At 56.0% G+C, this 15,893-nt stretch overlaps 1 protein-coding gene across 4 annotated transcripts; it reads right to left on the bottom strand.

Annotated features, from left to right (window-relative positions):
* Window positions 1-681: 681 nt before the first annotated feature.
* On the bottom strand, window positions 682-8,402 carry ZMYND19 (zinc finger MYND-type containing 19). 4 transcript variants are annotated; one of them, XM_035264603.3, is made up of 7 exons: window positions 8,092-8,402; window positions 6,544-6,603; window positions 5,989-6,111; window positions 5,668-5,774; window positions 4,936-5,076; window positions 1,542-1,722; window positions 682-1,284 (listed from the first exon to the last, which is right to left on the bottom strand). In XM_035264603.3, the coding sequence occupies exons 1-7, from the start codon at window positions 8,140-8,142 to the stop codon at window positions 1,141-1,143; spliced, it is 807 nt and encodes a 268-aa protein (XP_035120494.1). In that variant the 5' UTR covers window positions 8,143-8,402; the 3' UTR covers window positions 682-1,140. The 4 variants fall into 4 exon arrangements, with proteins under 4 accessions (XP_035120494.1, XP_078189260.1, XP_035120500.1 ...); XM_078333134.1 differs by lacking the exon at window positions 8,092-8,402 and adding an exon at window positions 7,563-7,925; XM_035264609.3 differs by lacking the exon at window positions 5,989-6,111.
* Between the last annotated feature and the right edge of the window lie 7,491 nt (window positions 8,403-15,893).

The raw sequence follows: 15,893 nt of genomic DNA on the forward strand, positions 1-15,893 counted from the left end.
TGACTGCCCAGCACCCTCCACCATCTGTAACAGGCCTGCTGCACACGCCCTGTGGATTCTTTTTGAGATGGAGTCTCGCACTGCTGCCCAGGCTGGAGTGCAGTGGTGCAATCTCGGCTCACTTCAAACACTGCCTCCTGGGTTCAAGCGATTCTCCTGCCTCAGCCTCCCAAGTAGCTGGGATTACAGGCATGTGCCACCATGACCAGCTAACTTTTTGTATTTTTTAGTAGAGATGGGAGTTTCACCAGGCTGGCCAGGCTTCTCTCGAACTCCTAACCTTGTGATTCGCCCACCTCGGCCTCCCAAAGTGCGTAAGCCACCACACCCAGCTGCCCTGTGGATTCTTCCAGGCAGCAGCTGTCACCGACGAGCTCCCAGGCACTTCACGCATACATCAGACAACAACTAACCAATGTCAGGGTCTGGAGCATCCCACACCCAATAGAACAGTGGGCAGCTGACAGCACTCCCACCAGTCCTGCACAAGACAAGGACAGTGTTCCACTCACACTCCCTGCTGGACTCAGGAAGGTCTGAGCTCACCCACTTCACAGAGGGCACATGAGGAGCAAGGCCAGGTCCTCCTGCCCCACACCCACAAGGACTCAGCTCCACTCAAAATGACCTCGCCCTAAGCAGCCCCAGAGGGAGGCGGAGCAGAGAATGGCCGAGACGCCGGATGATTCCACCCCTTTACTTTGCCTTTGTGGACACAACTCCCATGCAGGCCGCGCTCCGTGGGGCTCCCGCAGCCCAGGGAAGAAGCTGCAGCTACAGGACAGTTTTTAGACACGTGGCCTGACCATTTGCCATTCAAGGATTACAGCAAAAGATTCTATTTGTAATTTCTACCCTTCCCATTGCCTCCCCCCAAAAAAAACTGTACATGAGTTTACAAACATATTAACATATAAATAATGAGAACCGTCCTGGTGGAGCCTCCTCCTGTCCCTGCTGGAGATGAACACTGAGGGGCGCTGTGCCCACACAGACTGCCTGTAACATTGGGAGTCTCATGGCGGCTGTCCCGGGCCTGCAGCTGGCTTCTTCGGCACCTCCAGGTTCAACCACGAGTTTGTCTCTGCTGTGCCCAGGGTAGAGCCCGGGGGCTTTGAATGTGTGCGGCTCCCCCACCCGTCATCGCTCCGGCTCGAGCTCATGCTGGAAGGGACGCTTCCTCTCCCGACAGTGTTTCTTGTGGGCCGGCCAGTCCTTCTGCTGACACTGAGAGCCACAGTACCGGGCCACCTGGCAGCGCCCGCAGATGTTGAACTCCCGGAGCTGAAATACAGAACACCAGTGGCTTCACCATCGTGCCTGTGACGTAGTGCGAGCAAAGTCCATCTCACGGACAATATGACGGACCCAGCAGAATACCAAGGCTGGGGGGCCTGGGCTCTGATCAGGCCAGCACAATGGCAAAGGGAGACCACCTGGCGGAAAAGCCCACGAGCGGCTGAGAGGTCTCCGGGGATGGGCCCTGGGGTGGGAGGACAAGACCCCAAACCGAGGCTGGGCTGCAGGAAGAGGACACCCACCTGCTTCTCAATAACCGTGCAGGGCGGGTAGTGGCACTCATAGTAGGTGCAGGAATTCTCTTCCTCTTCCACCACGTCCCCGTTGGCGTTGTAGTACCGGGTCACGTTTAGGACAGGAAACTGTTCTTCTATGGGGTCTGTAGGCAGCTGCTGAATCGCAAGCCAGTACAAGCTTTGCTCCCTTAAAGAAAGACGCAGACACTTCAGTGTGCTCTGGCCAAACAGGGGCAGCACATGGCGGATGATGCAGCGACTCCGGAGTGCCACCCTGCCCAGGACGCCCGGCCCGGACTCCTGTCTCCTCTGCCCATCCCTGCTGCATGTGCTTTCCACCACCTGACGCAGTAATACTGTGTCTTGCCTTCTCACTAACAGAAGCACGGCCTCATCTGTCACCCTCTCCCCAGCACACAGGAGGCAGGAGGCAGGGCCCAGCTCAGGCCCCAGCACCGAGCGAGGCAGCCCTTCTCCTTGCCCTTGGCCTGCAGAATTACCCAACACTGCCCAGTCGGTCCACTTCCCCTTCTGTGCCAGGAGCTGCCCTACATCCGTCTGAAGACTCCTCCTGCTTGAGCAGGCCAGATGCTTACAACAGGAGAGTCCCACCGAGAACGGAGTCTCCAAGGCACGTGCTGTATGGAACAGACCCTGGAACAAGCAGCAGCTCAGAGCTGCTCAGAGAACAGGTGGGCAGCCCCACCCTGCTGCATCACAACGTAAAGGCGCTGCCTAAACCACCCGCAACAACGCTGTTCTGAGGCGAGACCCTGAGGACATGTGGTTAAAAGGGGGAAGGGTTAGGACATGGGAAGATGCTGGGGAGGTCCCACCAGACAGAGGCAAGTTTCAGACACTGGTGCCTTCTGAAGACAGAAGAGAAAAACTCCTTTGCCAAGAGGCCACTTTTGTGGGCGCTGAGCTGACACAATGCCAGGAAAACAGAGCAATAGCCCAGGCCTCACAAAGACAGGGTGACCCCACCACAAAGAGCCAAACCACAGGGAGGCCACAAGCCGGGAACCAGGACACAGCACCCAGCCACCCGGGACGACAGGCCCACACTGGCTAGCTCTGACTTCTGCTCGTGACCTGGGGTGCTTACAGCACGCGGCCCAACACCTGCTGAGTTCTAAAGCCCCATGTTGGCAAACCAAAGATGCCCAAGCTTCATCAGTCCTGCCCAGGCCCACCTCCCACAGCACAGTGTTATGCAAGGTGGCAGCCCCAGCGCCACTGGTCTTGGCATGGCCACAGGAGCATCAGCCCAATGCCCCCTTTCCAAACGGGTGTTCTTAACAGCAGTTAGCGCCTCTCCTGACTCTGAAGAGTGCTGCGAGGATTCAAGGTAACGTTCAGTCACAGGCTGGCTGGACCAAGTATTACTAAGAACCAGCTGAAATTATCCCTTCCATGGCAGGGACGCCTGCCATTGCCAGATGGAGTGGTGGGCAGGGGGGGAATGTGTGGAGTAGGGGAGGGCCCAGCCCAGCCCCAACGCTGAGCATATATCAATGCACACGACCCAACAGGAAATGCCGTGAATGCCGCTCTGACTGCCACGCACCCCTCCCTCCCCATGGATGACCCAACTCTGATTTCATGTAGAAAAGTGATTCAAAGCAAGCTAACCACAGTTCATCCCAGGGCTTCCCCAGACACCACCAGAACAGGGTACCTGCTTCGCTGCACAGGTGCGAGGTAGTGCTCACGCAGCCTCCCTGAGAGGTGCAGGGAGTGAGGGTGCAGGGCGGGAGGCAGCAGCATCCCTGGCTCTCCACATTTCAGTCAGGACACCAAAATATGCTGTTTTTGTTTCAGCGAAATTAAGTTCTGTTTCTTGCAATTCCGACTAACATAATCACCAAAAGAATAAAAATCCCATCCAACAATCATAAGGTTGGCTTCACTCACAAGCAGTATGAGAAAAGGATCAAAACTTAATATCATAGCAGGGGCTGGGCGTGGTGGTAAGCGCCTGTAATTCCAGCTACTCAAGAGGCTGAGGTGGGCCGGGCACAGTGGCTCACACCTGTAATCCCAACACTTTGGGAGGCCAAAGCGGGCAGATCACCTGAGGTTAGGAGTTCAAGACCAGCCTGGTCAACATAGTGAAACCCTGTCTCTATCAAAAATACAAAAATTAGCCAGGCGTGGTGGTGGGCACCTGTAATCCCAGCTACTAGGAAGGGTGAGGCAGGAGAATTGCTTGAACTAGGCAGGCGGAAGCTGCAGTAAGCCAAGATCTCGCCACTGCACTCTGGCCTGGGCAACAGAGCGAGACTCTGTCTCAAAAAAAAAAAAAAAAAGAGGCTGAGGCAGGAGGATTCCCTGAAGCCAGGAGTTTGAGAGCAACCTGGGCAACATAGTGAGACCCATCTCTAAAATTAATTAATAAAATGAAATAAACATAACAAGGAAAAAAGCCACCAGCCAAAGAAGAATGACAGACACTTGCACGCTCTGCCTTTGCCCTGTGAGGCCAGTGCAGAAGGGGTGAGGGGGACTTGTAGGACTCCCTCCAAGGCAGCAATTTGAGGGTGGCATTTGGAGGCCTGGGGACGGTCCCCACATCACCAACCAGTCTGCCAGGTGTCCCACTGTCTCCACCTCGGCTGCACAGGGCTCTGGCACGACCAAGGTGAAAACTGCAAAGATTCCACCCACAGCCACCAACCATCGCCAAGCCCGCAATCCTAAACCTTACCAGCATTGCTGATAACCTGCTAGGTTATATCTGCTAGGGCAGTCAGCACTGCCTGCACCAGGAAAGGCTGCCCAGAAGCCCCAGGGGACCCCCATCCTCCTGTGGTCTCTCCGCTCCTCCCAAGGGCTCCACAAAGTTCACAGCCTGGCTGGTCCTGGGGCAGCAGGAACTGCCCTCCCATGTGGGAAGCCCATGCAAAGCACTGCTCTCAGGACCACAGGCAGGTGGGAACCACGTATCCTCCGCTTTAAACATCTGCTTAAGGAAAACTGTTTAGCAAAAGAACACAACAAAGAGACCGAGCTATCTCTGTGCACAGAAGAAATCCTGAGGGGAGGAAAGAAGGCTAATGCCTTCCAGGGGTTTGGGAGCCCTGCTCCCACCGAATACCGGTGCTAGCCCTGCCCTGGAGCAGGCAGCCCTCTTCCCCACTTCATCACATCGGCTAACGGGGGGTTCCCAGGCCAGTTATCAGAAGACCCACGCAGAAACACACTATCAAGGTCCTTCCCACTCCCATGAAGAAAAGGAGCATTCCACGCTTTGGGGAAAAACAGTGAAAGTCCCAAACACACAGAAGCATCAGGGCTCAGAAGAAGAACATGAGACCCTCTTAGAAATGAGCGCTTTAAAGGTGGCCTTCCTCAAAAGGCCCCTCTGCTGGCCTCACCAGGCCCTGAGAAGACCCACCTCTGTTTGCTGGAGGTCTCTTCAGCCTTGGGCCGCCAGCCCCACGGCACCAGCTGCAGGTTGTCCAGGCGATTGTCCACAGTCACTGCGTTGAGGTGCACCACCTGGAAGCCCGGGGCCACGCCCCCCCGGTGCCGCTCCCTAGAAACAGACAGTGCCCTGCATTGCCGCCTCCCACCCTCACGGGTATTTCTGATCAGGCATCAAAGTCCTTTCAGGAAGAAGTATCGGCCATGTGATCTGATCAGGCCCTGCTCCTACAGATGAGGGTGCTTCAGACAGAAACTGCCAAGAGGAATCCAAGCACCTGGTCTGTGGCCCAAACAGGACAGGGACACAGAGAGGACCTGGCCCCTGGACTTAGGAGCAGAGTTAAGGCTGGAACCCAAAACCACCTGAGCAGACGGACTCAAGACAGCTCCCATCTGAGTGGCCCCTACCATGCACACTGGGGGGCTCAGTGAAGACCCAGCAAGGGGAGCAACCCCACTCTCCCTCCAGAAGCCACCGGTCCTGGGCAAGCGCCCAGCAGAAAGTCCACTTGGTGTCTGAAGTGCAATATACAAATCATTCGTTCCTCTAGGTTAGTGACAAAGGACACAAAAATAAATGCGAAATTCAGGGAAGGCAAGGCAGGGCCTCGGCGGGGCAGGGGGCTCCAGGCACCCTGTGCCATCAGAGCTCACCCAGGAGCCCTGTGGCAGGGGGCAGAGGCAGCTTTGAAACACCCACCACAGCAGCTCATGAAGGAGTCTCCCAGAGCCCCTTCCTCGGTTCTTGTCAAAGGCATAGGCAAATATCTTAGCGCCATTTCCGTCAGCATCTACTTCCATTCGGGCCTGAGAAGGAACAAGGAAAAGAGCTATTAAAAAGGCTCCAATTCTCAGCAACACCTCAAATCCCTCTTAGAAAACCCACGTGAAACAGGCAAGCCTGAGGGACAAATGCCAGCCCTGTCCCTGAGACCCTGGGGAGTGTGGCGCTTCCCACAGGCACATGGCCCCAGGCCCAGTGTGTCCCCCCACCATGCTTCTATTCAATACATTTTCCTACCCTTAAAAAAAGCCCACAGTGCAGTAAGATGGAGATACCCCTTGACAAGTCACGACTGCGAATGTGTGGGGCGCAGAGATAAAGCGTGGTGAGGGAGGCCGAGCTCAGTGGCAGGAACGGAAGCTGGGAAGAGGCAGGAAGACCCCATGAGAGCAGAGAACGGGAGGCAGCTGGGCAACCTGGAGGGGCTGCTAGGGCAGGCCAAGCATAGGTGGCCAGCTGTAAGGAGCAGGGTCATCCAAGCTAACAGACACGGCCCACGTGACAGGATTACAAACGTGAGAACACACTATTTGCTTTCAAGAAGGGCTGGCAGACAGGGTGAAAGTGAGGGAAGGCCGTGTCATCAGGCTGCAAGGGCTCTGGTGGCAGCGACAGCCAGGGTCTGCAGGCCCACCGCTGGATGTGGCAGCTGAGGGCTCAGGGCTCACAGGTTGGCACCAGATATCCACTTGTGGGGCCGCCTGCTCTTGCAGCACAGGGGACAGAGCTCCTCATGACTCTCCTGAGCACTGACCACAAGCATCAGGGGAGGGAACAGCCATCCTCACTCACCTCAAAGGAGTAGCTCTCCACCAGCGGGATGTCCTGCTCATCGATCAGCGTGTATTTGGTCTGGAAAGTAACCACGTTTCAAACCATTACATTTGGGATCCTGAAGTGCAGCAGCCTTATAACCCATAACAGGCAGGAGCCTGCTGCATTTTCTTGTGAAGTAGGAAGTAACCACAGGCCTCTTCAGAGGAAGGCAGCTCAGCACGTGGGGGTCTCATTCTGCAGTTTGGGGTCGTGCAGCCTGTGCAAAAACGCAGGCAGACCGGTGACAAGCCAGCTGCCCACTTTAGTCTGTGCCAGAGGAGCCGGTATCAGGCCCCATCCTCGCAGGCCTAACCCAACAGTGGCACCCAACATTTAACGCACCGATACACTTAGGCAGAGGCGAACTCACTGGGCTGAGGGAGGGGCCTGGACGGAGGCAGAAAAGCCAGGTTTTGATTAGGGTGTGTTTATTAAGCTGAAGTACTCACTGAATTCCCCTTTTTAGCTTTCTGTCCACCCAAAATGTTCCAAAGAAAAGCTATAAGGGATAACAATGCCATCAGTGGCAGAGTTGGAAGGGGTCTCGGGTCTTCGACCTGACTGGGGAGCCCACCCTTCCCCGGTGGGAAAGCCTCCTCCACAGTAGGCCCTACCTATGCTCTTGGAGCAGGGGCAGGAAACAGAAACAGCTCCAGGAACCGACCAGTCTCTCTCTCGACGTTTTTTTTTTTTCTGGGATCTGAACCTGTTTGACCTGACGCCGCCTGCCACTGCCTCCACTCCTCTCTCCCACCAGAAAAGCTGCAGCCACTGGTGATGGGAACAGGGCTCCTATCCAGGCAAGAACCTGGCTGGTGCAGCTGCACAGGTGGCTCCAGAAACCGCCAAGCCTCAGTGCCTACAGGTGGCATGGAAGCCCCGGCCCCAATCGTGAAACGTGAGGACCGGTACGGAGAAGTAGGGGAAGGCCCTGAGTCTGCAGCATCAGGACCCAGGCTCCTGCCTCTCTGCTCTAAGCCTGAGGCTCAGCCTACCTTGGCCAAGGCCTGGCAGCGTTAAAACGAGCCCGAAGCCCTGCTGCGAACTGGGAGGCACGGAAGAGCCCACACCAGACCCGCCTCGGCGAGAGGTGTGGAGGTGGCGCTGCCTCGAAAGGGCGCTGTGTTTAAACCGTGTGGCCGCTCCAGCAGCCCGGACACCGCACTAGGCCCCGGCTCGCCGGCACCACGGGGAGGGCTCCGGATGAACACCGGCCGGGCTCAAGTCAGGCATCTCCGCACCTGGCTCGAGACAGGGCCGTGGCTTCCACCTGCGGCAGGGCAGGGCCGAGGGCGGCCAGGTGCGCCCCGGAGCCGAGGTGCGTGCCCACCGGCCTTGCGGGAGGAAGCTGCACCCGCGCGGGGCCGGCAGTCGGGCCCGCGCAGCGCCCCCCACCCCGCCGGGGCTCATCCCGGGCTCCGCGCCCCCGCCCCGGCCGCCGCCCGCACAACCGCCCCCGGCTCCGCGCGGAGGCCAGGACGGGCAAGATGGGCCGGGCCGGGCCGCGCACTCCGCGCCGCTCACCTTTCCGGCCACCCGGCCGAGCCGCACGATGCCCAATTTGAAGTCGGTCATGGCCGGGCCTGCGCTCTTGGCCGGCAGCGCCGCTCCCTCGGGAGGCGCCGGGCGGGGGCCGGGCGAGGCCGCGGCGCGCCGGGGCAGGACAGGACCGCAGCCGGGGTCGGGGTCGCAGCCAGGCGGGCCCCGGGCGGGACGAGGCTGGGCCGGGCTCGGGCCGCCGCCGCCGCCGCCGCCGCCGCCTCGCGCCCGCCGGACCTGCCACGCGCCGTCGCCGCTACCGCCGCCGCCACCGCGCGCACCACCGCGAGCGGAGCGGAGGGGCGGGGCGCGGCCCGGGACACACCCCCCGGCCCGCCGCCGCTCTACCAATCGGGAGGCGCGCACGGCGCCGGTCGGCGCGCGCCGCTCTGTAACAACCAATGGGAGGAGGGAGAGGGCGCCGGCGCGCTGAGGAGCGAGGCGAGCGCGGGGGAGGGGCGAGGCCGGGGGCGGTGCCTGCGCGCGCCGACGTCAGTTTCGCGGGAAGCTTTGTGCGGGTGGCGGCGCCGCGCCCGGAGGGGCCATGCGCGCCGCGGCCCGGGACTCGCGCCGGGCCCGTGGAGCTCTGCGAGCCGGCCGCCCTTCGCCTCCCTCGCCGTCGCCCCCGTATGCTGTTTCCCGCCACCGTCCTGGCCCCGACTGCGGAAGGAGGAGGCGGACGGAGCGCGTGCGGGGCCCGCTGAGCGGGAGGGGAGCGGGCGAGGCGGGCCAGGAAGAGGCTGCTGCCTCGGGACGCGGGAGTGCCTGGAGATACCGCGGACCCCTGGCCCACGCGACCCGGAGGGCGGCTGGCCGCCGGAGCAGCCTGGTCTAAGGCGTCAGGAAACGGAACTCCAGAGGCCGTGGTGGTCCCAGACTCCAGTGAGGCCCGTTAGGCTCCGGGGAAAGCCGAGACCCGCTCAGGGAGGCCGGGAGCGCAGTGGTGGGCAGCGTGGCCTGCCCTGCAGCCTGGAGCGAACGGGGCCGGATGCTGCGTCCTGCTCCGCGGTGTCCAGTCGCCGCCGGCAGCCCTCACCCTGCTTCAGGGGCGACTCCGGCACCTGAGGAGCTGCACAGGCCTCTTTCTGGCTTGCTGGCTTCTGTCTTCTAACCCCCCGACTTTTTTTTTTTTTCTTTTGAAACAGAATCTTGCTCTGTCACCCAGGCTGGAGGGCAGTGGCACAATCTCCGCTCAATGCAACCTCTGCCTCCCGAGTTCAAGAGATTCTCCTGCTTCAGCTTCTCAAGTAGCTGGGATTCCAGGCATGCACCACCACGTCTGGCTAATTTTTGTATTTTTAGTAGAGACAGGGTTTTGCAGTGTTGGTCAGGCTGGTCTTGAACTCCCGACCTCAGCTGATCCTCCGGCCTCGGCCTCCCAAAGTGCTGGTATTACAGGCGTGAGCCACCATGCCCAGCCTGCAAAAGGTTTTCATGAATCAGCCCAGACGTTCCACCTCTAGGTCCCCTGGTACTTGCCAGTACCCCCAGGCACCCTAGAGAAGAGAAGGGGCTGCCTGAGACACACATCCGGGTTCAGGCGAAGCCTAGCTCAAAACATACCTGTCCTACTTTATAGAGTTCCCAGGGTGTGATGAGGTTATGAGCAACTGCTTTGTGAAAAGACGTGGGGCCACACAGACGAGCTTGATGAGTCCTCCCTAGGGTAGTTGAAAAGCACTGGTGTCCCCAAGCCCAGTAGTTCATACCTATAATCTCAGAAGTCGGGAGTTTGAGACCAGCCTGACCAACATGGAAAAACCCCATCTCTACTAAAAATACAAAAATTAGCCAGGTGTGGTGGAGTGCGCCTGTAATCTCAGCTACTTGGGAGGCTGAAGCAGGAGAATCACTTGAACCCGGGAGGCAGAGGTTGCTGTGAGCCAAGATCGAGCCACGGCACTTCAGCCTGGGTGACAGAGAGAGGCTCTGTCTCAAAAAAAATGAATAAATAAAAAAGTAGCTGCCGTGGTGGCGCATGCCTGTAATCCCAGCTACTCCGGGGAGACATCCCAGGAGAATCGCTTGAACCTGGGAGACAAGTTCGCAGTGAACCAAGAAAGTCCAAATTGTTAGCTTGAGAGAAGACACTAGCAAGAGACTGGGGGTGTGAGGCAGTAAGGGGCTGCTACCAGTCCAGTGACTGTGGCAGGAGGTCGTGTAGGAACCATCCTCAGAGTCCCTCCCCGAGGGCCAGGGGAGCCAAGGCATTCATCCCCTCACCTTGCTGCAGGGGAACCCAGCATTCACCCCTCACCTTGCAGTCATTGCTTGGAGGCTGCTGCGGACAAGGTGACTTCTTGGCTTCGAAGCTGAGAAAGACATGCAGGTCTTGACACAGCGCAGTGCTGTGGGCAGTGCCCAGCTGGCTTGGGAACTCGTACCTGGCCCCCCACAAGCAGGCTGCTTTATCGACATATTGTACTGAAGTATGAATGTGGCACCCTGCCTCTGTGTCCTGCGAGGGTGGAATTATGAAACACTGGGGTGGCGCTTCCTATCACTACGGCATCCCGCTCCTGTGGCCATGCACCTTAAACCGAAGCCCTTGGCCCCACGTCCCTTTCCAGCCACTGCCTCATTTTCCTGCTTCCTGTCCCAGCAAAAGTTGTGACAGGTTGTCTATACTTGCTGTCTCAGTTCGTTTTGTATGGCTTCATAACTACCACAAATGCAGTGGTACAAAAGAGCACACACTCTCACAGTTCTGCATTAGAAGTGCAGGTGGATTTGACTGGCTTCTCTGCGGTAGGTCTCCGGGCTGAAATCGGGAGGTCCGCTGCCTCCGCTCTGAGCAGGGGCGGAGGGAGACCCGCCCACAGGCTCCTTCAGATTGTTGACAATTACTTCCACGTGGTTGTGTGAGGTCTCCCCTTACTGGCTGCTGGCTCAGGGTTGTTCTCAGCCTCCAGAGGTTGCTCACATCTTCAAACTTCAAAACCAGCAAGACTTTCTTTTTTGTTTTTTTAGAGGGAGACTGACTCTGTCACCCAGGCTGGAGTGCAGTGGCATGATCTTGGCTAACTCCAACCTCCGCCTCCCGAGTTCAAGTGATTCTCCTGCTTCAGCTTCCCAAGTGGCTGCAACTACAGGTGCACATCACCACGCCCAGCTAATTTTTCTATTTTTAGTAGACACGGTTTCACCATGTTGGCCAGGCTGGTCTTGAACTCCTGATCTCAGGTGATCTGCCCGTGTTGGCCTGCCAAACTGCTGGGATGACAGGCGTGAGCCACTGCGTGCGGCCAGAGCTAGCCTTCTGGTCTGTCCCATTTCTCCCACCTTCAGCTGGAGAAAACTTTATGCCTTTAAAGATTCCTGTGATTAGACCGGGTCCACCCAGGTGAACAGGATAATCTCCCTATTTTAAGGTCACTAATTGGCAACCTACTTACACCTGCGAAGCCCTTTTTGCTGTGTAACATAATATCACAGGTTGCAGGCATGAGGGCGTGACATCTTTGTGTGGCATTCTGCCTACCACCCAAGTCTCCTGTGGCCCACCCCAGCTGGGCTTTCACCCCTCCTGCTGCTGAAACTGCCCCACACCAAAGAACACAATAAAAGGTCATTCTCAAGTGAGGGGGGTAGAAAACACGTGATGAGGAACCATGTGCCATGCGGGGCAGTGAGAAATGCAGTGGCAGGAAGGAGTCTGTCCGAGGTCCTGGTGCAGGGTGGGCAAAGCCTCCTCACTGAGAAAACAGCTCTGGAACACACAGTGGAAGGAGTTGGAGTGAACCATGTGGGCATATAGGGGAGAACATTCTTGGCAGAAGGAACAACGTGAGCTGGGACATGTCTGGCGTGTTTGAAAATGAAGAGGTGGGGCTGGGCACAGGGGCTCACGCCTGTAATCCTGGCGCTTTGGGAGGCTGGTGAGGGTGGATCACTTGAGTCCAGGAGTTCAAGACCAGCCTGGCCAACATGGTAAAACCCTGTCTCTACTAAAAATACAAAAATTAGGCCAGGCATGGTGGCATACGCCTGTAATCCCAGCTACTCAGGAGGCTGAGGCACAAGAATCACTTTAACTCAGGAGGCGGAGGTTGCAGTGAGCTGAGATCACTCCACTGCACTCCAGCCCGGGCTGTCGAGTGAGACTCCAACAAGAAAGAAAATGGAGGGGTGGCTGATGCACTGGCCACTGAGAAGCAGCAGCACAGGGGCTGCTGGAGGGCTGCAGGTACAGGATGAGCATTCAGACCCAAAATCCGAGGTGCTACAAAATCTGAAACTTGTAAGCACTGAAGTGACACTCAAAATAAGTGCTCATTGGAGCATTCTGGATCTGGGATCTGGAATGCTCAACTGGGCGAGTATAATGCAAATAGTCCAAAATCCAAAATTGGAACATTCCAGTCCCAAGCATTTTGGATAAGGGATACTCGACCTGTGCTGGCAAGTGGCGCTGATGTGTGGGCATGTGGTGGAGGGGTGGGCCTGGTTGGACTGCAGTAACAACTCCAAGTTCTCAGTGGCTTCGCCAAATAAAAACGTGTTACTCATGCTACACGTTAAGGTTATGAGGCAGCTGAATGTATGACTAGAATATAAGATAGAGTTCGTGGGAGATCTCCAGCCTGGGAATATAAGTTTGGCATAATTAGCACGTTTATTATATTTAAAGCTCTATTGGGGCTGGGTGCAGTGGCTCATACCCGTAATCCCTGCACTTTGGGAGGCTTAGGTGGGCAAATTGCTTGAGCCCAGGAGTTTGAGACCAGCCTGAGCAACATGGCAAGAACCTGTCTCTACAAAAAAACACAAAACTTAACCGGGCATGGTGGTGCATGCCTGTAGTTACAGCTACTTAGGAGGCTGCGGTGGGAAGGTCGCCTGAGCCCAGGGAAGTGGAGGCTTCAGGCGATCCTCCCACCCCAGTGAGCTGTGCTGGTGCCACTGCACTCCAGCCTAAGTGACAGAGCAAGACCCTGAATTTTGGAAGGACACAAGCATTCAAACCATAGCAAACCTGATAAAACTGGGTGAGATCACTGCAAGGGAAAACATGGATGTAGAGTGCAGCACTATCCACAAGAGCAAAGACATGGAATCAACTCAAATGCCTGCTGGGCGCGAGGGTGCATGCCTGTAATCCCAGCACTTTGGGAGGCTGAGATGGGCGGATCACTTGAGGTCAAGAGTTCAAGACCAGCCTGGCCAACATGGTAAAACCCTGTTTCTACTAAAAATACAAAAATTAGCTGGGCAAGGTGGCGCATGCCTATAATCCCAGCTACTCGGGAGGCTGAGGCAGGAGAATCGCTTAAGCCCAGGAGGTGGAGATTGTAGTGAGCCGCGATTTCGACATTGCACTCTGGCGTGGGTGACAGAGACTCTATCTCAAAAAAAAAACAAACAAAAAAAAGGCCAGGTGTGGTGGCTCACGCCTGCAATCCCAGCACTTGGGAGGCCAAGGAGGGCAGATCACCTGAGGTCAGAAGTTTGAGACCAGCCTGACCAGTAAATATGGTGAAACTCCATCTCTACTAAAAATACAAAAATTAGCCGGGTGTGATGGCATTCACCTGTAATCCCAGCTGCTCGGGAGGCTGAGGCAGGAGAATCCCCTGAACCCAGGAGGCAGAAGTTGCAGTGAGCGGAGATCACACCACTACGCTCCAGGCTGGGCAACAGAGCAAGACACCATATTAAAAAAAAAAAAAAAAGTTTAAGCCAGGCGCGGTGGCTCACGCCTGTAATCCCAGCAATTTGGGAGGCTGAGGGGGGTGGATCACGAGGTCAAGAGATTGAGACCATCCTGGTCAACATGGTGAAATCCCGACTCTACTAAAAATACAAAAAATTAGCTGGGCATGGTGGCCCCTGCCTGTAATCCCAGCTACTCAGGAGGCTGAGGCAGGAGAATTGCCTGAACCCAGGAGGCGGAGGTTGCGGTGAGCCGAGATGGCGCCATTGCACTCCAGCCTGGGTAACAAGAGCGAAACTCTGCCTCAAAAATAAAAAATAAATAAATAAATAAAAATACAAAAAGTTAGCTGGGCATGGTGGCGCGTGCCTGTAATCCCAGCTACTCAGGAGCCTGAGGCAGGAGAATTGCCTGAACCCAGGAGGCAGAGGTTACGGTGAGCCGAGATCATGCCATTGCACTCCAGCCTGGGTCACAAGAGCAAAACTCCATCTCAAAAAACAACAACAACAACAAAAAAAAGTTCAAATTAAATAAAATTTACATCAGTGTAGTGTGTGAAGTAAACAAAACAAGAAAATGATAAAATTCACCGTTTAAGTAAAACAATGAGTCATGTTCTCGAAGTATGTTTTAATCTTTAAATATCAGAAAACCAACCAGGTGTAGTGGCTCATGCCTGTAATCTCAGCACTTTGGGAGGCCAAGGCAGGCAGATCACGAGGTCAGGAGATCAAGACCAGCCTGACCAACATAATGAAACCCCACCTCTACTTAAAAAAAAAATCTTGGCCAGGCTCAGTGGTTCAAGCCTGTAATACCAGCACTTTGGGAGGCCGAGGCGGGCGGATCACGAGGTCAAGAGATCGAGACCATCCTGGTCAACATGGTGAAATCCCGTCTCTACTAAAAAAAAAAAAAAAAATACAAAAAATTAGCTGAGCATGGTGGTGTGTGCCTGTAATCCCAGCTACTCAGGAGGCTGAGGCAGGAGAATTGTCTGAACCCAGGAGGCCGGGGTTGCAGTGAGCTGAGATAGCGCCATTGCACTCCAGCCTGGGTAACAAAAGCGAAACTCCGTCTCAAAAAAAAAAAAAAAAAAAATTCTCATGCCTATAATCCCAGCACTTTGGGAGGCCGAGGCGGGTAGATCACAAGGTCAAGAGATCGAGACCATCCTGGTCAACATGGTGAAACCCTGTCTCTACTAAAAATACAAAAATTAGCTGGGCATGGTGGTGTGCGCCTATAGTCCCAGCTATTCGGGAAGCTGAGGCAGGAGAATTGCCTGAACCCAGGAGGCGGAGGTTTCGTTGAGCGGAGATCGCGCCATTGCACTCCAGCCTGGGTAACAAGAGTGAAACTCCATCTCAAAAAAAAAAAAAAGTGAGGATTAGGGTTGAATCAATAGATTTAGCAACATGGGGGCACCCGCTGCTTTGACAGGTACACGGCCAAGGGGGTGGAGGGGTGAGGGAAGACATCCAAGGGTGACGGAAGGAATGAAAGATAGGAGTTGCTGGCCGAGAGGGACGGCTCTTCTACAGCATTTTGCTGAAAAGGAGCAGTGAAGGGAGCTGAGGCAGAAAGAGGAGGGAGGTAAGGAGTGCGTTCCTGGTGCAGGGGACGTGGTACTGATGTTCACCCATGGGGACCACGGCAGAAAGGGATGAGGTGACAGCTGCAGAGGAGAGGGGATGATGAGCTGTGTCGGACAGGGTGGTGCACCTCGATGGCTGATATGAAGGCTCTAGAAAGGCTCTAGAAAGGTGTTTTGGTGGGAGTTTTGGGAAGTTCTTTATTTTCTGGGGAGAAAGGGTCCCCCTCTGTCTCCCAGGCTGGAGTGCAGTGGTGGTGGTGCAAACACGGCTCATTGCAGCTTGAACCTCCTGGGCTCAAGCGATTCTCCTGCCTTGGGCTCCCAAAGCACTGGGATTACCGGCATGAGTCACGATGTCCCAGTCAACAGAGTTTATTCTTTAGATCTTTTGATACTTTCACTTTACCATAAATGACTGAAAGAAGCCAACTGGCGCTTTGAACTGTCAGGAAAATCAGATCACAGCATGCACTTTCTGTCCTCCACGTTCCACAGACAATGGTCTTGCCAGAAAGTAAATAGTCCACACTTTCT

Source organism: Callithrix jacchus, chromosome 1 (assembly GCF_049354715.1).
Source record: "Callithrix jacchus isolate 240 chromosome 1, calJac240_pri, whole genome shotgun sequence".
Taxonomy (NCBI): Eukaryota; Metazoa; Chordata; class Mammalia; order Primates; family Cebidae; genus Callithrix; species Callithrix jacchus.

What these genes read in the sequence shown, in the direction of transcription:
- ZMYND19 (XM_035264603.3), bottom strand. Translation starts at nt 8,142, where the DNA reads ATGACCGACTTCAAATTGGGCATCGTGCGGCTCGGCCGGGTGGCCGGA. An exon ending in TCGGCCGGGTGGCCGGAAAG is followed by an intron (nt 6,604 to 8,091) that starts GTGAGCGGCGCG and finishes GTTACTTTCCAG; the next exon opens with ACCAAATACACGCTGATCGA. An exon ending in CTCCTTCATGAGCTGCTGTG is followed by an intron (nt 5,077 to 5,667) that starts GTGGGTGTTTCA and finishes GTCTGTTTCTAG; the next exon opens with GGAGCGGCACCGGGGGGGCG.